The sequence below is a fragment of the Callorhinchus milii genome, unplaced genomic scaffold, assembly GCF_018977255.1.
Source record: "Callorhinchus milii isolate IMCB2004 unplaced genomic scaffold, IMCB_Cmil_1.0 Scaffold1, whole genome shotgun sequence".
In the NCBI taxonomy this organism is placed as follows: Eukaryota; Metazoa; Chordata; class Chondrichthyes; order Chimaeriformes; family Callorhinchidae; genus Callorhinchus; species Callorhinchus milii.
In genome coordinates, this window is record NW_024704742.1 from 34,697,578 (window position 1) to 34,721,815 (window position 24,238).

Genomic DNA, 24,238 nt, shown 5'->3' on the forward strand with positions numbered 1-24,238 from the left:
CAAATGTATTCCAAGTATTTTAAGAAGTCTGAAATATTACAAAAACAGTCATTTGTAATATGAAGGTTAAGTTATATATTAAAACAATATTTTACAAACAGATAACATTAAGTAAAAATCAACCTCAAAAGTAGCTTTTTACTACAATTAGGGTATAATAAAAACGTGATTTAATATGAATGTCCCAAAATGTCTAAATAAAAGTAAACAACGGACTTACCAAAGCACGTGAAGTTATCACTAGATAAGTGGTAACCGTCCAAGCACTTCCACTCCACAGACAGGGAAAGATTTACCAAAACAGCACTGAAGGTCACTGTCAAGACAGATAACAGTATCATAATCTCCAGCGTTCTGGTAATCTATAACAATTCACTAGTCTTTAAGCACAGCCAGAGCAATAGGACAATACGGTAAAGAAGAAAACAGTTGAGATCAACATGCTCTGTAGCATTTTCTCTCAGCTCCTCACACTCTTTTCTCACATGGCTGAGCTCAATAGTTTTACAAATTGCAGCCCTCTCTCTCTCTCACTCTCTCTTACTCTGTCTCTCTCTCTCTCTCTCTCTGAATACCTTGCAAGGTTTCGTAGCTTTTTGGAAGCAAAGTATGAAATGCCTGACACCCTTGTGGGAGATTTTACACACTTAAAAAATCCAGATCATAATACATAATATTCCCAAAGTTAAACTGAGATAAAGGCAATTAAAAGTACAGTAAATTAGTGGTGTCTCAGTGATCTTCCAGTGCAACATTATCTCTGCAGGATTAAGCATTCTGCCCTTCCAATCAACAAACTACTTGTTTGCATTCATTTAGAGGCCTTCTCCCCCTCTTCAACTAACACTCAGTGCTGCAAGAGTTTCACTCACCCCACCCCTTTCTTTTCACCCTCAGTTGACTTAGCCCTAAATACAGTAAATTCAAATATGCATACGGACTGACCAATATTGCAGAGAAGCCGGCCAAAGGGCAGATAGCCATAACTCATAATATTTTCGCTGTCTGTACAAGTTGCATGTCTGAAGGTTACTTGTTGAATGCGAATAATCATACTTTGGTTGTCTCGCACAGAAGCTACAGTAAATAGCAGGTCTCTAAATGGGCAGCAGATCCCACACTGACTTCACGGAGTCAATTGCAGTTCACTACACTCTCTGCCAGAGAGGCCTGAAGAAAATGATAATCTTCTGTGCTTTCCTTATGTTAAGGCCAGATAATAATTTATTTATTTTATGGAACATTAACAATAACAACAAAATTACGTTTGTATAGCTCCTTTCATGTTGGGAGGACGTCCCAAGGCATTGGACGCTGGACAGACAGCGTATTGGACCCGAGCTGGGGGTCGGGGTTGGGGAGGGTGGAGGGCAGTGGGGGAAGCAGGAAGATCAAAAGCACGGTCAAAGAGGAGGGTCTTAAGATGGGTCTTGAAGGAGGCAAGGGAGGGGGTGAGGTGGAGGGACTGGGGGATGAAGTTCCAGAAGGTGGGGGCAGAATTCGCCAATGGTGGGGCAGGCGAGGCGAGGGATGTGAAGCAGGCCGGAGCCCGCTGAGCGGAGGGAGCGGGCAGGTTGGTAGGAGTTTAGGAGATCGCAGAGGTAGGGGGGGAGCAAGGCCATGGAGGGCTTTGAAGGTGTGGACCAGGATCTTGAACTGTATTCTCTGTGTGATGGGAAGCCAGTGGAGTCGGGCGAGGACGGGGGTGACAGGGTCGCGGAGCCTGGTACGGGAGAGGACACGGGCTGGAGAGTTCTGGATGATCTGCAGCCTGTGAAGGGAGGAGTTGGGGAGGCCGACAAGCAAAGAGTTTGCTGAGTCCAGCGTCGATGTAATGAATGTGTGTATGAGGGTTTTGGCAGCCTACTGTGTGAAACAGTGGCGGAGCCGGGCGATGTTGCGGAGGTGGGGGAAGGCAGAGCGGGTTATGGCACGGATGTGGGGTTAGAAAGGATAGTTGAGAATCAAACAAGATGCAAAGGTTCTGGACTGGCTTAGTAAGGTGGAGTGTGCAACTCTGGATGTTGATGCTGTCAGCGCCTGAGGTGTAGAGGAGCTAACGGGAGCCAATCAAGAGAGCCTCGGTCTTGTTGACATTCAATTGTAGAGGTCAAGGAGGATGAGGAGGTAGAGGGAGCCCTGGTCGCAGATGGACAGAATGTTATTTGTCACTTTGACCAGGGCTGTGTCTGTGCTGTGGGCGGCATGGAAACCAGATTGGAGAGGTTCGTGAAGGGAGTGGTGGGAGAGGAAGGAGCGAAGCAACAACTCATTCCAGGACCTTGGAGAGGAAAGAGAGGTTGGAGATAGGTAGTTTGAGAGGTAGTTTGAGAGCAGTGATGGTCCAGGGAGAGTTTTTTAAGGATAGAAGTGATGACGGCCATTTTTAATGGGGTGGGAACAGTACCAGTGGACAGGGAGAGGTTTATGATGTCTGTGAGTAGAGGGGCAAAGAGGTGGAGCTGGGAGGTAAGGAGAGGGGTAGGGATGGGGTCGAGGGAGCAGGTGGTCGTATTCATGCGGGTTATAGTGGTGGTGAGAGAGGAGTGGGAGACAGGTTCGAAGGTGTGGAGGGAGGGATAGGTAGGGACCAGGGTGAGAAGGGGGAGAAAGGGAGGGGGTAGTAGACGGATGAGTAGAGGCTGCTGAATGGATTCCCTCAACTTTGGATTCAAAGAAGTCCATCATCGCCTCGCAGTTAGCATTGGAGGAGAGGATGGGCGAGGCATGAGAGGGTGGGTGAAGGAGCCGGTTGGTGATGGAGAAGAGGAGCCTGGGGTTGTCCTTGGCCTCCAAGATCATCTTGGAGTAGAATGACGATTTAGCGGAGACTAAAGTATGGAACATTTTTGGAGCATGTGGGTTAAGTAAGCCTAAATTAAACAAATGTTGCTGTAGGTATAGGGTATTCATACGTTTCACCCACAAATATACAGACAATTCACTTTACAATATATTCTGTGATGTGCTTTGAGACGTGGAGAAGACTTGAAAAGCATTACATCAAATGCAAGGATTATTATTATTTATAAGGTCATACACACAACAGTTTACTGAGCAGTTTTGATTATATTACAAGAACAACAACAACAAAATTACATTTGTATAGTGCCTTTCACGTCGGGATGATGTCCCAAGGCGCTGACAGACCATAAAGGTAAAAATCAGTTTAGAAACTTCACTACAGATCCTTTCCAGAAACTTTAAACCTAACAACACATATATTTGTTATTAAATATTTAAAAACACTAAATGCTGCCCTATTTCCTTGATCATTAATGTTTCCAAAGAGCTGTTCATATTTAAATTCTACCAATAAACTTTCAACTTTAAAAATATGGTTATTATTTTAAATTATTCTGCCTTTTATTTCTCTCCTGAAGATGATTGGTTATGGTAACATAGGAAATCAGTGTTTTTTCATAACTTATTCATTCACATGCTTATTTTTATTGTGTGAATGTAAACAGTGAGAGCCCATCCAATGGCCACATAAATGCACTTTCAAGTAGGAGTCACTGGTAAGGTTGAATAACGGGAGCATCATCAGAGTTTTTTCCTCTTCTTTCCAGCAGCACTAACGTCATTTATAGGACCTACCAACAGCCCAGCTGAGACCTTAGAATCAAAGGAAATATGAGAGTAAGAGGCCCTTTGGCTAATCAAGCCTCTGGGCACTGACTACTTAATTCCCAATTGTCTGCTCTTTTCCTGGACCTTATCACATTGTTCCTTGCCAAATGTTTATTCAATTCCCTGCGAAACATGTTACGATCTCAGACTGAATAGTCTTTTGTGTTGTGGTAGACAACAGAGTGAAACTGGGATTTGCTTCATCTGTGGTTCAGTTTCAAACTGGACATTGTTTTTGCTAAACTGAGTCATTAGAGAATCAGTTATATATAATGTGTTTAATAAATGACAAGAAGAATAACGGCATTGCTTCTCCACCAAGGTCAGAATTTCCAAAATGTGAACTGACATAACAGATGTTCCTAGACACAGAGAGCCTGACAAGGTTTCTGTGGCATTACATGGTGGAGTGTCAAGTTTATAGAATCATCATAGAATTGTCATTTATAGAATCAAATAAAGGTAAGATGGACTTGGTTATGTACCAAAAGAATAAAAGAATGTGGAAAGGCTATTTTGCTTTTTTTGGGTCAGCTGGGTGTCTGACACATGTGGAAACCCATCACCATGCTTCGATATGTTCAAACCAAACTGAGAGTTCCATGCATCTCACCTAGACATGGAAATTCCCCAGATTTTATTGGAGTGGAATGCGAACTCTCTCCCATGAGAGATGCAATCTGCTTACCTAATTCTGGAAAGTATCAGACACAGGTTGGCAAGAGCCAAACCTTGGGACCCAAGAGTTGGCATTGGGGTAATGCTGGAGTCTAACCAGTTAAAACCTCATAGCTGGCCATTGAAAGCATTGTCTGGTAAACTTACCCACTGCTTGTCCAGCTAGGACCATTCTACTCAATATGGCTTTGGCTTTCAGAGTTAACAGGAACTGAGTGGGAACAGTTACAGTGACTGTTCTACCTTTCATGTACTACCAGTGAGCTAGGCTGGCTGGGCTGTCACAAACAGCCTGCAGTGCTGCAGATCTGCTAGATCAAGAACTGGACTATCGAGACTGCCACAGAGGGTTAATTCAATTCTGACATTCCGTTCCCAAATATGTCGCCTTCAAGCTAGTTCAGCTCCAAGGACACCATGTTTACCTTCCTCCCGAGGAATAGTCACTATTTCTCACTTGACATCTGACAAGCGCAGGATTGAGCTCTCGCTAGGTGAATGGCAAATACCTGCCACTTTCCTGTTGGGCCCCACAGCTCAACACAAAATGCATGAGAACATTTCAAGCACATTCTTACACAACCCATATAAAGCCTTTATATAGAATAATTTTATACTTACTGTGGACTCCATCCACCTCCTGTATCTCCTTGGAACAAGTTTAGACCCACTTGTCCCTCATAGTCCACACATAGATGCTAGAGGTTATTCTTTCCTAGGACCTTAAGATTTTGGAATTTCCTCCCCCAACAATTTCTCTCCTTCACACAATGTAGACTCTCCAAATTTCCATGTAACTGGTTTGTCTCCTGGTTATACCAGGATTAAGGATTGGGTTCCTACTTACTGCTGGGTAAACAGAGGCATAAGGACACTTGCCCAACACTTGCCCAGGTGTAAAATAAATTTCTCCTGAACAAATTTTTTGATCTATTAATGGTTACCTTATTTTATGCCCCTTTGTTGTAGACTCACAAACAAGTCTATTTATGTTCACTTCATCAAACACCTTCATAATTTCAAACACCTCTTTCAAGCACCCTCTCAATTTTCTCATCTCTAGGAAAATATCTTAAGCTCATGCAGTCTTTTAAATTAGTTGTATCCTCTCATCCATTGTTACAACATCCTTATTGTAGTATGGTGACCAGAATTGTACACAGTCTTCCAATTCCAATTATAACCAAGATTTTATACAAAATTAACATTGAATTGCTAGAGATTATTTCAAGTTATTTTCTGTTGAGTAATTTATTTGCAGGCAGTCTGCAGTGTTGGGTACCAAACGTGAATCGTGAATCAAATTAGAAATATGAGCATCATCTGATGAACCAATTTTTCATCAAAGCTGAACATTCCTTCTGGTTGAGTTCCCAGATTAAAAAATGAAGTTAGAGGAAAACAATCATAGCCCTAAGGTATGGTAATTAGTTTAAACATATTAGAATAATATAGCAAATATATTAGGATAATTTTATTCCACACATCGTGTTCATGTGCACCCAGGTGTTTTGTCCTTTTAATGGAAGGTATTGCCAATCTTTGATTGCATATTCCATCTACATAGTGACGCAGAGAGAAAGTATGTAAACCCAAAGGCAAAAATAAGCCAAGAATAAACTATAAAAACACTTCAACACAACCACATAACTAGCTACTACAACCACAGATTGGATCACAACTGCAAAACATTTATCACTGTGGTTAGTGATCTGGGGAGAGAGGAAGGGGGAGGGAGAGAGGGAGAGGAGGGGGAAATGTGGGAGGGAAGGGGTCAGATGAGACCACTGCTGAAACCTCCACTTTCACCAAAAAATGTTTGCTCCCTTTCTCTTGAATTCAAAAATACTTTAGCACTTTAACTGTTGGTTTTACACATAAATACCCACAGAAAATAAGTGTTTACGCATAAATCAAGAGCAGAAATTTCAAGTTTTTGTTTTTCTAACACAGAAAGGTATACATCTCTATCTTTATAATAATAATAATCTTTGCATTTGATATAGTGCCTCATCACTCTTGGAAACATCTCAAAGCGCTTCACAGAATATACAAATAGTCATAGATTGAGTGACCACATTATTACTATTATTATTATTATTATTACCCTACAGCAAATTCCTGTAAAAAGCCTGGTGTTTGCTGTTTTCTGGGAGAGGGTTGCTCACTGCAGGGAGTTAGCTCCAGGATTCTCAGGTCCACTGACCCAGGAAATGTTTAAACATAAATGGGAAAGATAATAATTGTTATCCTCAATTTCTGCTGTTTCTCCCAAATTCAGAAATGATCAGTTCCCTGATTCTTAAGAAGCTAACCAAATTCCACAGTAGCTACATCGTAACTATACCATATATTTACATTTACTGTACATGCATTTTGTAATAAATGCTCTCTTTCTTTTGCTGTTAGCTCTGGTTGCATTGAGACATAATGCTGACCTTTTTGTTGACAAATGAGCCCAGGCACATGTAGCTCAGGGTGAAGGGCTGAGCTTATTAAACAGTGAACAGCCCCAGCTTTCACTCACCTGTCACCTGAGCACACAAAGCTTTTTGTTCTTTTATTTCTTCTTCGCTCCTCATTTCCCTCCAAAAACCCTCTCCATCACTATCTGCCGCAACCGCAATCAACATTTAAAGCTGCCACTTACCCAATGTTAAACGCTGTGAGAAGGCCATCTTTCACCAAGGATAGTATTCCCGTTTTCTGTTGTTCCTCCGTAATCTGAGTGAGCAATGATTTTTCCAAGCATCTTATCCAATCTGGAGATGCTATCACAGTGAGCCCCACCTCCACTGTCTTCCTGGCTGCTTTCCCAGATCTATTTTGTGAAATTCTCCTACAGGTGAGTCATATTTAACTCCTACAGGTGAGTCATAATAATTTGGTCATTCAATCCACAACTGTTTATGGGACACCTCTGTGCATCATTGGCTGCCATATTTTGCCCACAAAACTTTACAGTGTATTCTGTGAAGCGCTTTGAGACATCTAGAAGATGTGATAAGGCGCTATATCAAATGCAAGGATTATATCTGCTTATCATCAGGCAAATACAAAAAGTGAATGTATAAAACTGTTGTTTTATCAAATTATGCAAGTAAAAAACATCAGCCCTTGATTGGCATTCACATGAAGGATTTTTCTGTGATGGTCGCCAACACTTGTCAGTCATAGAGAAAAAACCTTAGCCATCCCTTAGGCTGGATGTTATGGGTGGAAACCTTAATGCCAGAGTACGTAAAATTATTACACCATGCACCCTGGGAAAAAATATTGCTGCCTTAGCAGCTGCTTTTTCTGCTGACTAGAATTGAACAATATCTATCACAGAACCCTTAGAACCATAGCATTAGTTGTTTAAGTTAGGCGTTTTAATATAAAATAAAGACACAGAGCTGCAAATTCACCAACAACAAAATAACCTGGAGGTATTCACTTTAAAGAACACAGTTTTAATCATACAAGAAATCCACATTTATCTGTGTAACATAGTAACAGTAGAAAACCTGAAACAAAGTTTACATTGGAGGCAATATTAGATATACGTATTTACATTTATCATGGCTTCTTCATGCATCTTCATAAAGAAAGGATGTCTTTGACAGTGACTGTGGAAATGAAAAACAGTGTGCCCATGGTGTTGCTGAATATGAAGCTCATTTTTCCATTGAAGGCAATATGAGCGATAGAGAAATGATTCAGAACTAGGGATTAATATAGGGTTCAATAATATTATATACAGTTTATTTCTATAATCTGGATGCCGGGCTTTTCTGCTGTCTAGTTTAACCGTGTAAAATAAGTGTGTTACGAGTGTAGTTTTAGTCCAGAGTTGTGAGGTTTATTGTTCGGAGCACAGCAGGGCATAATCTTACTTAGAAGTGCTTGTATATTCTGTGAAGTGCTTCGAGACATCTAGAAGATGTGATAAGGCGCTATATCAAATGCAAGGATTATATCTGCTTATCATCCATTTAAGGAGCATAATGGATGGGTCTGGATATACGTCCTCAATGGTCTTTTCTCATGCTTTGCATTCCTATGATGCTGGTTATTTGAACGGTTCGATCTATGTTAGGGTCCAAAAAACCCTGACTGTAAAGCGCCCAGGGACATCTTTCGGATGTGTAGAGCGCTATACAAATGTAATTTGGTGTTGCTGTTGTAGGGAAGGGGATTGCCTTCTATTTCAATAGGTTCTGTTGATATGTTTTGGGTATTTATATGTTAAATGGGTCAGCTCTGCAGAGCTAGTGAATACATTTTTATAGAGTTAATGCTCCAGAATTCATAAGGGTGCCACAGGAAAGGAGTTCGCTGATAGAGGAGATTGCCTTATTTCTGGGATGCCAGTAGTTTGTGTGAAAACAATGTCTGGTCAGCTTGTTATCTCAAGTAAACAGAAAAACAATATGTTTTCCTTGTGTGAGATAAGGAGCATGAGTCATATGCCATTTGAACCACTTATATTCTAATAATTATTCATGTTTTGGATCATGCTAGGGTGCTGAATACAACTTGATATGAGCAATTGATGTAATACAAAACTAAAGGGGTAATGGACTTTCCCAAGTTTGGCCAGGCATCCAATATTCACAGCCATGGTCCATGGGCTAGTTATAATTTTATTGCCCATTGGATCAATGTTTTAAGGAATATAAAAATCAAATATTGGTAAATCACACACCTAAAATAACATTTAACAGTCAGCAAACGTACTTAGAGTGGGGAGTCCATAGTTTTCTTTGAGTGCATAATAGTCACTGAAAAATCATCCCATCTTTTCCACATGACTTACACACCTTTCATAGACGTTAACAAGCTTTCAAAACTCACGATCTCCACCCAGAAAGCTTCTATTACACTAAGGATTCTGCACACAAAAATAAATGATGCAATAACTAAAGGGTATTAAATATTACAAAGAAAGATTGCCCTTTTTGTTTAAATACACAACTTGAAGGCAATTACGGTAAAAAATGTTCAGCAGTTTGTAGATTTTACCGATATTTGAAATTCTACCAGATTACCCTTCACAAGAAATATGTTTTCAAGAGACTACATTACCAGTGGTTGAAACAGGCAACCAAGAAGGTTGGTTGAGAAAACAATTGAACTAATTTAAGAAACAGTTTATGCTCTAACAGACTAATTGTACAGTTGGTCTTCTGAAAGTCTTTCTTTATCCTTACTTACTTCTCTTTTAATCTTGGGAAATACTGTAGTGCCCAAGCTCTTCACTTTGGAGTTACACTAGCAGATTTCTGAAAAAATATGAATACATACGTTTTGAAGGCTGTTGTGCTCAGAATTAAATCACTGATTTTTGATTTATAATGAATGTGGATTAAAAGCCTATAGCTGTTGTACAAAAGGAGGGAATCAACAAAATGTCATTTCATTATTCAATACGTTGGAGAGTGGCCAGCAGAAATTAGCAGAAGTACTCCGAACGACAGCTGTCACTTTTGCAGGTCATCTGTGAATCTATGCTGGACCTTGAGCACAGAAGCAGGTTTTGTGAATCACTGATGTCCCGCCGAGCCCACAGAGCATTTCCCGTCCCATCTGTGGGTGGTTTGAGGGACAGTGTTTCAAATTTTATGTAAGACTCTTTAATTAGCTCGTGTTCTCCTGTCCGTTTTCTCTTGCACTGTGCTTTCACAACTACATAGACAACCATGAAGAGAATTGGCAATGTGACAGCACATCCTATACAAATAACAACAATGTTCAAGAGGGTTTGGTAACTCTTAGTGTTGTTTTCTTGTTCAGTTGAGAAAACCACACATTGCTCCTTTTTAGGTTTCATTCCCTTTGGGCATATACATGCCATATATTTTGTGTTTGGTGTCAACCTGTCTATGGAGACTTTGCTTTCTCCAGAGTCGATATTAATTTTCTGCATCGTTTTCTCACCGTACTTCGAGTAAAGTAAATTTAAGGCAGGGCCACTTTTGTAGTTAGAAGTTTTCCAAGTTACAAGTACTTTCTGATCTGTCTCACTAATAACTCTCAGATTCTTAATAGAAACACTTTGTACAGATGTTGTGTTCAACAGTGGGCCTCTAACTTTCTTGCTCTCGTTCACGTGTGAAGTTTTTGGGCTTGAATTCGCCAATGTATGTTCCTTTGTACTTTTCGTTTCATTTCCAACAGGCTCAGCTTGGTCGTCTTGTTTTTTAGGTGCCACTGTAGTGGAGATGCTAAGTGGTGCACTGGCTGTCACAATTGTAGTGTGTTGTTCAAGTTTCACCTGTGTTAAATTGTTTTGTTCTGTAGTAAGCCTCCATAAAAAATCTTTTCTCTGGGGAGGAACTGTGGTTGTTACAGTTCCCACAACAGTGAGTGTGATGGCAGCTTCTGATGTTCCTGCTAAATTTTTAGCTTTACATCTGTATTCTCCAGCATCCTTGTATGAAACGCCTGTCAAACTTATTATGGACCATCGGATACCATCGCCGGTGATTCTTGGATGACTGTGAAGGTGTACAGAAAAATGTGTTAATGTAGTAATAATAATAATAATCCTTGCATTTGATGTAGCGCCTTATCACGTCTTCAAGATATCTCAAAGCACTTCACAGAAAATACTGTGAAGTGAATTGACTGTATATTTGTTGGGGAAACCTGCAGCCAATTGTGCACAGCAGTGTCCCACTGTAGTAGATTGATTACCAATTCATTATTATTATTTTTATTTTTTAAGAAGGATAATGGTCACAACAAATTATCACAATACCAAATTTATTTTTTCAAAAAACTACTGTACCAAATAGTAGTTTTAGAATCACCGTTTTATAAAATAGTTCAGACAAGTCAAAAAGATTTATTCCAAAGTCAAAGCTATTCACGTGCTAAAATGCCTCTATCTTTTTACCTTATTCATACTAAATGCAATTAAAATTAAAATTGAGGAAAATGCATTAATGAATTACCGGTATAATTTACTGGCAAGACATCTGTCCTGAACCATACAAGATTTGGGGTTGGAAATCCTGTTGAATCACAGCGCAGCAAAACATTACTTCCAAGTGGTGATGTGATTTTAGTTGCGGAGGTCATTATCGATGGCTTGAGGCACTGTTCAAGTTCAACTTTATGGAAGTAAACGCCTGCTATATTTTCCGGACCACTGCACGTAATCAATGGATCCAGAAGGACAACCCAAGTTTCTTCTAACTTAGAGAGTTCAATTATCTTGGAAATCCTGCAGTCACAGTACCAAGGGTTGTCTTGCAAAGCTAAAGAGAAGGAACAATCTTAAAGTTTTGTTTTAATTCCAGTACTATTATCATGTTTTCATTCATTGGGACACACAGGACCAAAAACAACAATGTGACTGTTCCAAAGTGGAAAAAAAAGAAAAATATCTAACTTTATTGGGATGTCCCCCAACGTGAAAGGCGCTATAAAAATCGAATTTGTTGCTGCTGTTGTTGTTTATTCATTAAGGTTTAATGTGCTGAACAAGAAATATGTAATTATTGAAATTCTAAAATACCGAATGTCTGAACAATGAGTTTTTCAGCAGTCGATGTTTTAGAAATTATTAGAATAATAATAATAAACCTTACATTTGATATAGCATCTTTCACATTTGGAGGACATCCTAAAGCGGTTCACTGGTTATAATGTAAACAACAACAACACCACCAAAATTACATTTGTAAAGTGCCTTTCACATCGGGAGGATGTCCCAACGTGCTGGACAGACAGAGTTACAGACCTGAGCTGGGGGTGGGGGTGGAGGAGGGTGGAGGGCAGGGGCGGGAGCAGGGAAATCGAAAGCACAGTTGAAAAGGAGGGTTTTGAGATGGGTCTTGAAGGTGGTAAGGGAGGGGGCGAGATGGAGGTACTGAGGGATGGAGTTCCAGAGAATGAGGATAGGGGCAGAGTGAAGGAAGGCCCACCCGCCGATAGTGGGGCCAGCGAGGTGGGGGATGTGAAGCAGGCCGGAGCCCGCTGAGCGGAGGGAGCGAACAGGATGGTAGGAGGTTAGGAGGTCACAGAAGTAGGGGGGAGCAAGACTGTGGAGGGCTTTGAAGGTGAGGACTAGGATTTTGAATTGTATCCTCTGTGTGATGGGAAGCCAGTGGAGTTGGGCGAGGATGGGGGTGATAGGGTCGCGAAGCCTGGTGTGGGAGAGGACATGGACTGCAGAGTTCTGGATGATCTGCAGCCTGTGGAAAGAGGAGTTGGGGAGGCCGACAAGCAGTGAGTTTGCATAGCCGAGCCTCGATGTAATGAAAGCGTGTATGACGGTTTCATAAAGTACAGTTACTGTGACTTTGGCAGCCAATTTGCGCCAAATATTCAATGATCATACATTACCTATTAAGAAATTTGCTAAGAAAATAGTTCTGAATGTTTCATACCCCAAACTGATTTCTTCACCAAATGCTATAGCTTTCAAAGTCCCTCTTGAATTTGTTTAAATAACCAGTTTCCACCGTTGTCTGGGGTATTCTATTTCACTTATTCACTTTGTAAAGTCATAAAAACTGAACTGTCTATTCACTTTTCCTCTTCTGAGCTTAAATCTGAATTACCTATTTCTAGAATTTTTTATGGCCCATCCCGAAGAATGTTTCCTCCTGTTAGTGTTAGTAATGAATAGAGATGGCAGGCAAGTCATAGTCTTGGAGAGAGGGAGAGTTTGCAAAAATATTGTACTTTTGAAATGAAAGTTCCATATTTACTCCTCGTGCTACAATAGGATATATGGTAGAACCCAATTATAATGTAATAGTTGGGGTTCATAAATTCTGAGCAAGTTATCAAGCAGGGTTCACTAGCTGGCTTCCCACATGAAAAAAATCCTGACTTCTGGGTCATCACCTCTGATAATACCATTGAAAGTGATCTTCAGACCCAGAAGTTGCCCATCTTTCCCATTTAGGAATCAGGAGCAGGAAACCTGGCTGATTTTCCATTCTGTAACCAACAACAACAACAACTTGGATTTATATAGCGCCCTCTACGTCGGACGGCATCTCAGAGCGCTTCACAGTAACGGATCCCGGGGCCGAGCCAAGGGGAGGGGGAGGAAGCTGACCAAAGGCGCGGTCGAAAAGAAAGGTCTTCAGCAGAGACCTGAAAATAGGAAGAGAGGGAGCGAGACGAAGGGAGTGAGGAAGGGAGTTCCAGAGCCTCGGGGCATAGTGGCTGAAGGCACGGCCACCAAGGGTGGAGCGGAGGACTCGGGGGACAAGGAGGAGACCAGACCCGGAGGAACGAAGCAACAGGCATTGTTTTGAGGAGAGAGGAGGTCAGAGAGGTAAGGGGGTGCAGAGGAGTGCAGGGATTTGAATACAAGGGTGAGGATCTTGAACTTGATCCTCTCTGGGACAGGCAGCCAGTGCAGTCTGGCAAGGACTGGGGTGATCGGGGAGGGGAGTTTGGTGCGGGTGAGAATGCGGGCGTCAGAGTTTTGAATAATCTGGATTTTATGGATGGTAGTGGATGGGAGACCAGCGAGGAGGGCATGAGAGTAGTCCAGCCGAGAGGTGACAAAGGCATGGACCAGGGTTTCAGCGGCTTTCAGAGAGAGGTATTGGTGGAGACAGGTGATGCGTTGGAGGTGGAAGAAAGCGGTGCTGATGAGGGACCGGATGTAGGAGAGGCAGGATAATTGGGGGTCAAACCTGATGCCTAGGTTGCATACGGGTTCGGAGAGTTTTAGGAGCAGGTCGGGTAGGTGGAGAAGGTGAGAACCGTGAGATTTTAGATGTTGACGAGAGCCAAAAAGTATGGCTTCTGTCTTGTCAACGTTCAGCTGAAGGAAATTTGCGCTCATCCAGCTCCTGATGTCTGACAGGCAGGCTGACAGAACATCAGGGGACTGGGGGTCGCAAAGAGAGGTGGAAAATAGAGTTGGTTGTCATCTGCAAACATGTGGAAAAGTATCCTATGTCTGCGGATGACATCCCCAAGTGGGAGCATGTAGATCAGAAAGAGGAATGGGCCAAGGATGGATCCTTGGGGTACCCCGCAGGTAATCGGGTGAGAGCGGGAGGAGAAGCCGTTTGTGCAGATGTGCTGCTGGCAGTTTGTGAGGTAGGACTCGAACCTGGGATGCCCTTCACAAGATAGATTCAATTAAAGAAGATGTTTCGGTTTGTTTAATCTGATCTTTCCAGACTGCCACCTTACCATCCTTCCATCATCGCATCAAGCATCATTTTAATAAATCCACCATCCTGGACTCAACCATCTTTTTTTCGTAAACTATTCCAATTTTTTTTATATATAGTGTCCAACAGCAACAACAAAATTACAGGCTCCACTGGCGCCCTATCGCCAAATAGATCGATTTCAATATCCTCACACTCGTTTTCAAATCCCTTCCTGCACTGGCATCTCCCTACCTCTCCAACCTGCTTCCCCACAACCCACCTCCTCTGCTCAGCTGGCTCAGGCCTTGTGCATGTCACTCGTGCCCTCCGTTCCACCATAGGTGGCCATGCTTTCAGCCATTACGCCCTGAAACTCTGGAACACTCTTCCTCTATCCCTCCACCTTGGCCCCTTCACCATCTTCAGGTCGCGCCTGAAGACCTTCCTCTTCGACCGTCCCTACGGTTACCTCTCCCTCACCCCGGCTCTGCCTCTGTCAAGCACTCTGGGACCCTACCCTGCTGAGGGACACACATAAATGCAAGTTGTTGTTGTATAGTGCCTATCACATCGCACTGGATGTTATTATTAGTGGAGTCCTGTAGCTCAGTGGTTAGAGCACTCGCTTTGCAAGCAAGAGACCTGAGTTCAATTCCAGGCAGGGCGAAACCTTGGGCAAGTTTCCTTACTCCACACGCCTAATAATAATCCCTCCAAAAAACCAAAAACAATAATTAAATTGGTCATTTTCAATCTACGACTGTTTGTGGGACATTGCTGTGCGCAATTGGCTGCCGCGTTCGCCCAAATATACAGTCAATTCACTTTACAGTGTGTTCTGTGAAGCGCTTTGGGACGTCCTCCTGACGTGAAAAGCGCTATATCAAATGCAAGGATTATTATTATTATTATTATTATTATTATTATTATTATTATGTCCGATTATGTCTCTAATATTCTCATTTGCCTCTCTGCTCCTGGTCTGGCCTCTTCTTGTTGGGGTGCAGTTCCAGAGGCACTGGTCTTCCTCTGGTACTCCACTGTAAAGGGGGTCACAGCTGAGCCTGACCTCTTCCCATTCAACTGCCCCCCCACACACGCACACACACACCAGTAGAGAGTGCTATAGAGGGACCAGAAGCTGGCTGGTTTTCCCCGCCCTCACTCTGGGATCAAATTAACCTCCCTATCGAACAACAACAACAACTTGCATTTATATAGCACCCCCTCAAGCAGGGTAGTGTCTCATGCAGTTTCAGGACACCAGGATTCAAACCAGTCCATGCTGCTCTACTCACAACACCATCAGGAATATCTCAGTCCTCATTTTAGCTGGTAATTACTCTTTCTGTAAATAAGTATTTCCTAGTGTCTGTCTTGAAATTGTTCCTTGTAAACTGAACTTGTACCCTCTTGTTCTGCTGTTTCAGCGCATGCAAAAGTGCTGTTGTAGCATTACTTTCCCAATCTCTTTTAAAATCTATTTAATAACAATCTTTGCATTTAATACATCACTTATCACTTTGTTGCCTCTAACGGTTTCTCCTCCAGCCCCCGCACTGTCACATCTGGCGGCCCCCAGGGCTCTGTCCTTGGCCCTCTCCTCTTTAATATCTACATGCTCCCCCTTGGTGACATCATCCGCAGACATGGGGTCAACTTCCATATATATGCGGATGACACCAACTCTATCTTTCTGCCTCCACCCTCAACTCCAGGACCACTGCTGTCCTGACAGACTGTCTGTCGGACATCAAGTCCTGAATGAGGGCAAATTTCCTACAGTTGAATATGAACAAGACTGAGGCCCTCCTGATTGGCTCACGCCAGCGCCTCAGCACCTCAGGCTCTGGCAACATTAACCTCCATGGTTGCACACTTCAACTCACCAGCCAGTCAGGAACCTGGGTGTCTTGTTCGACCCTCAACTATCTTTTCTTCCCCACATCCAAGCCATGACCCGCTCTGACTTCCCTCACCTCCGTAACATCGCCCGACTCCGCCACTACCTCACCCCTCAGGCCAGTGAAACTCTTGTTCATGCCGTCATCACCTCCAGGCTCGACTATGCAAACGCCCTGGTTGTCGGCCTTCCCAACTCCTCCCTCCACAGGCTGCAGATAATCCAGAACTCTGCAGCCCGTGTCCTCTCCCGCACCAAACTCCATGTCCCCATCTCCCCCACTCTCGCCCGACTCCATTGGCTCCCTATCCTTCAGAGGATACAGTTCAAGATCCTGGTCCTCACTTACAAAGCCCTCCATGGCCTCACCCCACTCTACCTCTGCGACCTCCTAACCCCTACCAACCCGCCTGTTCCCTCTACTCAGCCGGCTCTGGCCTGCTCCACATCCGCCGACCCACCCGCCCCACTATTGGCAGGAGAGCCTTCAGCCACTCTGCCCCCAACCTCTGGAATTCAATCCCCCTCTGCCTCGCCCCCTCCTTAGCCTCCTTCAAGTCCCGCCTCAAAACCCTCCTCTTCGACCATGCCATCGGTCAACCCCCTTCCCCTCCCCTCCCTTCTCCCTCCCTGACTCCAGCTCGGGTCTGAAATGCTGTACACTGTCCAGTGCCTTGGGACGTCCTCCCGATGTGAAAGGCGCTATACAAATGGAAATCTTGTTGTTGTTATCAAGTCATCCAAATGTCTCAAATTATTTCACAAGAATTATTGTAAAGGCTATGAGTGTCTATTTGTAGACAAACATAGCAATCGATTTGCACAAAGCAATGTTTCTCAAACAACCAGGAAGTTAATAATCATTTTATCTGTGGGATTGTCGACCAAGAAACCAGAGAAACTCCTTTCTCTCTTTGAATGTACCTCTATCAGGTCCCCTCTAAGAATAACTTTCAAGATTGAAGAGCTTTCAAGATTGCTCATAGCTCATGATCATCCTCATTGCTCTCCTCTGCACTGTTCTCGTACCTGGGCAGTCACTTTTACTACCGTGACCAGAACTATGTGCAGTACTCTAGGTGCAGCTTGACAAGATCACTCTTCAGCTTGTGTAGGACTTGTGGGCATCTGAACTGAACTACTATAGCAATATAGCCCAGCATCCCTTTCACCTGATTCATTGCCTCTTCACACTGTTTTGACATGGCTAGCGAGGCATCAATTAACACTCTTAGGTCTCTTTAAGCTTCCCATTTGGTCAAGATCTATTCCATCTATAGAGTATATGTTGTTCTTATTTCCTACATGCTTAATGGTTATCTACATGGTTGAGGTTAGCTTTCTCATTGCAGACTGAGGATCAAGCATGGATCTGTCTATGGCTCTCAAGTACTCATTAAATGAACTAACGCGCTGAGATATGATGAAATTTCCCTGAGTAGGTGTTCCTGCTTTGATCTGTTCACAGAGTGTTGTAGATTTGGCAGAATATGCCAAGAAGTCTCTATTAGGAAATGGCATTTGCTCCAATTATAGCCACCACTATATCCACACAGAAGGGGAAATAAAGAAATACAGGCCCTCATCTGCTCCATGACTCCCTGCATAAACCTATATTCTGGAGGAGAGAATGTATGAGCCAAGGTCATCCTATTTGAACCTCATTAAACCTGACATCTCTTGTAAGCCATGGTTTGTTTAATGCCCAGGCCACAAACTAATACAATATCTACCTCAAAGACTTAATGAGTGCAAGTTACAATCTTGGTCATGGTTTTCTGGTTTTCCATGTTGGCTAATCCTTGCATTCTGCAATATATCCAATTATCTGTCTGGTGGTCACAGTATCTATATCAATTAATATAGAATTGACCCACAATGCAATTAAGCGTTGGCTTGGCTCAATTGGTAGCACCGTCACCTCTGCATCAGGGGGTTGTAGGTTCAAGTCCTGTGTTGGGGACTTTGAGCTCATGATCTAGGCTGACACAACAGTTCACTGTTGGGTTAGTACTGCATTGCTGAAGTTGGTATCCTTTGAATGAGACAATAATGCCAAGGATTCGTCTGCCAGTTCAGATGGACATTAAGGATCCCATGATACAATTCAAAAAGAGAAACCAGTTTCTCCTGATGTCCTGGCCAATGATCCTCTAGTTAATTGGTCATTCACTTCATGGCTGTTTGTGGAACATTGCTGTGTTAAACTTAATAATAATAATCCTTGCATTTGATATAGCGCTTTTCACGTCAAGAGGACGTCCCAAAGCGCTTCACAGAACACACTGTAAAGTGAATTGACTGTATATTTGTGGGCGAACGCGGCAGCCAATTGCGCACAGCAATGTCCCACAAACAGTCATAGATTGAAAATGACCAATTTATTATTGGTTTTGGTTTTTTGGAGGGATTATTATTAGGCGTGTGGAGTAAGGAAACTTGCCCAAGGTTTCGCCCTGCCTGGAATTGAACTTAGGTCTCTCGCTTGCAAAGCGAGCGCTCTTACCACTGAGCTACAAGACTCCACATCAAATGATGATGATCAACTTGGTCATCAAATGCAACTACCAATGCAGTCACTACAATTTACACCATGCAGAAAAATCTGTAAAGTGCTTTGAGATAATTCAGCATGATAAGGTGCAATATCAAATGTAAGGATTGTTATTTATTTGAATGAATCATCAAACTCTTCAAGCATGCCAAGCATATTAAGGGTGTCAGGCTGGTCCAGTTGGAAGTACTCTCGCCTGAGTCAGAATTTTGTGGGTTGAGACTTGGAACTCATGGACCAAGCGTCATGACACTCCAATGCAATTCTGAAGGTGTGCTGCATTGTTGGAGTTTCTCCCAGTGTCCTGGCCAACGATCCACCAAATAAAAGTGGTCATTCACTTCATGGCTGTTTGTTGGACATTGCTATACACTCTCCCATTCAATCAATAAATATAGCTTGACTTTTGCTGGTGTCACAAGATCAAGATCTTGACTTACCTAGGATGACTCTGAACATTGTGTTCCTTGAGTAAGCAGGCCAGAGGTCCAGCAGGTCAGACGGCAGTGTGGTTAGTTTGTTGCTCGATATATCTAGGTGGGTGATGTTTTTGAGGTATCGAGCTGCCTCAGCAGGAATAGTTGCCAGCCTGTTATTGTGCAAGTAAAATGTTCGAAGATGTGGCATTTCCTGTAGCGAATCCCAAGGAAAGCTTGATAGCGTGTTTCCATCCAAACGCAATTCATGTACTTGTTTTAAATTGTAAAAGCTGCGAGGGTTTATGGTGCTGATGGCATTGTATGTTAGCCAGAGATACTTTAAATCCACAAGGTAATAAAATGCTTCACGTGGGAGCTGTCTAACAACAGTTTTTTCAACACAAAGTTTGACGGTGTCCACTGGAACATTGACAGGAATTTCAGACATATCCGGGTCATTGCACACTACAGACCTATGAAAACAAAAGACAAGCGTCCATTTTTCTTGAAGTTTCTCTTTCCTTATTTCCTGTACATTATTCAAATTTTTGGAGTCAGACGGAAATCGGATGCGTGCATAAATCCATCATCATGCTTAAGAGTATCCAAACCAGACGGAGAGTTTCATATATGCACCTAAACATGGGAATTCCCGTGACATTATTTAACTAGTGATAACATTTTGGCAAGAGGTAAACTGAAGTTGAGTTGGGATCCAAGGTGACATGCAGGTCAGCTTGGAGTCCAATGTGCACTCAGTGATCCTGAACATCAAGAGGTTCCATATTTTAAATGCCCATGTTTTGAAAGGAAATAGGTCTTTGATGTTTAGAGTGGAAATGACATATTTTATTATATTTTTATGCTTCTATATTGATCAGCTTTTGGAGTAGGTTTATTAAAAAATAGAGGCACTACACACCACAGTAATTCCTGTGAAGCGTTTTGAGATGCCCCTTTGAAATAAAAGGCGCAATATCAAATGTGAGGATTGCTATTATTATTATGTATTTGTGGCTTTGCCCATTTATATTCATTCAAGTGATTAATTAGGTTGACAATAATTTTCATCCATCATTCTTAGATGCTGAAAACAAGATTTTTAGTATGTAATATCACAGTGAAGATTATTTCTGCACATGCTGTGAGTTCAACCTGTCTCAGCTGCAATGTGTTTTCTCCTTTCATGCTTTTCCTTTTTCAGTTAATGCAGCATATTTTGAGTTGTAAATTGGTTTATTTTAATGTTTAATAAAAACAAATACCACGTTCAGTGGCAGAGCTTGTGGGAGCTCCTGGGTGCTGTGTTATGAAAAGACAGGACCTGTCTTTGCCCAGTGGTTCACAGCAACAAGGAATTAAAGTTAATGGTCTCGTCATGCAATCATCTGACAGTGTGGAACATAGGTCAGACACTTACTCAGTGGAAGGGAAGATTGGGTGAGGGGGAGGGAGAAGAAGAGATCAATCTAATCTCCACACCCACCCTCTCAGATTGATTATGAAGGATTGATTACGGGGCATCTTGGCTTGGAAAGATTTTGAAAGAGGAGAAAAGAGATGAGAAAAAAAAGTTTTAAAAATTCTGGATCAAAAGAAATTGAAGTAGAATTTAATTGAAGCCTTTCTCTTTGAACAGTAAAGCTCTCAATGTTTTACTTATTTTGGTAAACATGTTGAAAGCAAAGACTTAATAATAATAATAATCCTTGCATTTGATATAGTGCCTTATCATGTCGTTGAGACGTCTCAAAGTGCTTAACAGAATATACTGTAAAGTTAATTGACTGTATATTTTGTAGGTGAAACTTTTCCCAAGTTGCCCTGTCAATATATAAGTTTCCCAAGTTTCATTGGTGAGTTTGGTTAAGAGCACTTCATGTTTGAGTGGCTGAATTTCAACAGATTTGTTTTTAGTTTTTAAGGCCAAATCTTGAATAATGCTTTTAAGGATTTCAGTTTGCTGATGATGATGCTTGTGAGATGCTCCACGTTGAGCAAAGAACTTATAAAAGTTACTTATACACAGCATGGCACTCCTTCTTGATCTCCTCCATTCATTCAAAGAGGGGAAAGGAACACTGAGAGATAAGATGGTTATCAGGCTTCTGTTAAAACAATTCATGAATGTTAGACTGTTAGATAGATTGAATGATAGATTGAATGTTAGACAGATAGATGTTAAATTGTTAGATAGATTGTAGGAATCTGGTAGGAAGATGGGTCAATGCTCTATTCCTGCCTGAAATTGTTACTATGGTGTGTATAATGTTTAAGGAAGAGAGAAAGTCAATTCAGTGGGAAACAATGTCACAAGGCTACAAAATCATAAGTTACATGTATATTTAAGTTTATAATAAAAAAAATACAAAAATCTAGAAGGTGATATACACACTTGTAAAAATGCATCATTTTTATAAACTACAAGAAATGGGACATTTTAATGCAGATTTACAAGATTAATTAATATTCATAATTCATGATTTAAGAATCATCTAAAGATTGTTAGGAGATAATTGGTGTTGTCACTTCTGGATAACCATACTCTATGCTGAATGTAGGACACTGTAGAATTTTGTTATAAATCGCAGTGAGATGTAAATCTGGTTGACAATATAACACTCACAACAAGCAGACATTCTGAAAAAGATTTTCGGCATCCCTCATCCTGTATTCCAAGTCTAATTATCTGCCGCACATGTATGATACAGTAAAACAATACGGTCCTCACAATACATCTCGGATATCAGAATATATTGCTTCTACCTTGCTGGCATCAAGTGCTAATAACAGCTGAAACCCATTGAAATTTATGCATTTTGTAGCTGATTTTTTTTAACGTAAGTCACATTTGGCTTCTGAAGAAAATTTAAATACTGTATATACTCACTTTACTTAACAACACCAAGACTATACATTATGTAGCAACAGGAGGGAACATAAAAGAATGATTCTATTCACAACCTTATTCACAGAAATGGATTGAATATGCATTTTGGATCACAATTTGTGTTGCAGTGTGTTTTACTTATTCTTGTTGAGCCATAACAGTATTTCTTCACATGTTTCATTTTAATAGACTTACCTCGTGCCACTGCCATCACTTCTGCCGTGGTAAATACAGGTGCACTGGGAAGGGCAAAAAGAAGAAACATTTGCTAGAAAAGTGACCAACATGCAAAGAACAGCAAGCAGATACATGGTTCAACGTCAATAAAACTAAGCAAAAATAAGGCTTTTAGTCCTGAGTTTCCGTTTGCCTTCTACTGAGAACATGGCGGAATCAATTTAAGACTAGAAGATTATATGAGATTAGCTGAGATTTGTAGTTCATGTAACCTTCAGGCCTCCCTTGGAGATCTTAGATTTCAGTCAAATGGTACTTAGCGAGGTATTGTTTCATTGCTTTGCAACAAATATCTTAAGTTGGTTGAATGGTTAATGGTTACTATACTATTTATTTGTATTAATAATTTTGCAGTACGGTGGAATTGAAATCTCACCACTAAGTTATTCAAAATAAAGTTGCTGTTTATCTGTTCTAAAAGCTCTAATTTAAACCACGAGATAGTGTGTTCTGAGAAAAAATCCAACATACATGTTGGTTTGCATACATAGTCAGAATTATTTGGGAAAATTCAACATCTCTTACTTTCTAAATTCAATATTTCTGATTATCTGCAGAAAACAAAGGCAAAACAAGCCTCTTCCCTACAATATATGCAAATTGTTTTAAACCATACAGCTCATAAATACTGTACAATATGCAGTTAAAGAGACTCCACTCTAAACATAGGGACTGGACCGATTAAAATACAGTTTGAAGCACCTCTCTAACGCTCTTTCAAAGTGGTCTATTCAGCTGAGCATGATAGCATTAGTAGTTTATAAACAATATAAAGCTAACTGAAATATGGATATGAAATGCCAATATAAGAGCCTGTTTCCCATACAAAATAAATTAAAACCTTGGAGAGTAAAATTAAAACTATAAATATAGATGGTTTACAAATGATAAATATAGCTTTGTTCAGTTGGTAGCACTCTTGCTTGTGGGTCAGCTATTTGTGTACAAGTTCATGAAAGGATTTAAGATCATAAGCTGACACAGGGGAGTGCTGCATTGTCGAAGGTGCCATCCTTAAGAATGAGATGCTGTCTGCAGAGTTGGAAGTTAAAGATCCCATGACATAGTTCGACACTATTTGATAAGAACGAAACAGGTTTCCTGGCTAACAATCCTTCAGATTAATTGCCTAGTGGCACCTCACTGATAAAACTATTAATTGTTGCATTTTATATGGCACCCATCACTTCAGGTCATCTCAAAGCATTTTACAGGACTTACTGAAAAGCGTAATATTTTGTTTGCAAATGTGGCAGTCAATTTTGTGCACTCTTAACGTTCCACAAACAGCACAAAGTGAATGGACTAATTTTATCTGGTTCCAGATCGGTCAGGACACTGGGAGAAACTCCCTTCTCTTAATGAATAATGCCGTAGAATCTTTAACATGTACTTGAACAAACAAGGAACACCTCCAACAATGCGCTGCTTGTTGGAGTATCTGGATAACCACACTTACTTGTTCTTATTGAAGCAATTGCAAAAATTCTTCATTATTTTATAAACACAAAACCAAATTCAATTTATGTCACAGCTCTGCCCTCTGCTGGTAAGAGAGTTCAGTTAATTCTGACACTGTATCTGTAAATGGAAATGTCACACTAATATTTTGCTGTCTTCCAGAGTTTGGGGGCGTAGTGGCTGAAAGCGCGATCTCTGATGGTGGGGCGGAGGGTGCGAGAGATGAGCAGGAGCACCGAGTGATGGATTGGGGAGTGAGGAGGTTGGAGAGGTAGGGAGGTGCCAGGGAGTGAATGGATTTGAACACGAGTGTGAGGATCTTGAAGTAGATCCACTCAGTGA

The 24,238-nt window shown here is 41.4% G+C and overlaps 2 protein-coding genes across 2 annotated transcripts in view; both read right to left on the reverse strand.

Moving 5' to 3' along the window:
* Positions 1–6,989, reverse strand: part of egf (epidermal growth factor) — a 57,235-nt gene extending 50,246 nt beyond the window's left edge. Inside the window, exons 1-2 of the mRNA XM_007896994.2 lie at positions 6,962–6,989; positions 221–316 (exon numbers count right to left, since the gene is read on the reverse strand). Of these exons, the coding sequence (XP_007895185.2) occupies positions 221–316; positions 6,962–6,989 (124 nt within the window). The remainder of the gene's footprint in view (positions 1–220; positions 317–6,961) is intronic.
* Positions 6,990–9,748: 2,759 nt separating this feature from the next.
* Positions 9,749–22,509, reverse strand: lrit3b (leucine-rich repeat, immunoglobulin-like and transmembrane domains 3b). Its single transcript, XM_007897021.2, is given in 5 exon segments — positions 9,749–10,776; positions 10,779–10,793; positions 11,253–11,558; positions 19,330–19,781; positions 22,394–22,509. Coding segments are annotated over 5 exon segments (1,917 nt in total).
* Between the last annotated feature and the right edge of the window lie 1,729 nt (positions 22,510–24,238).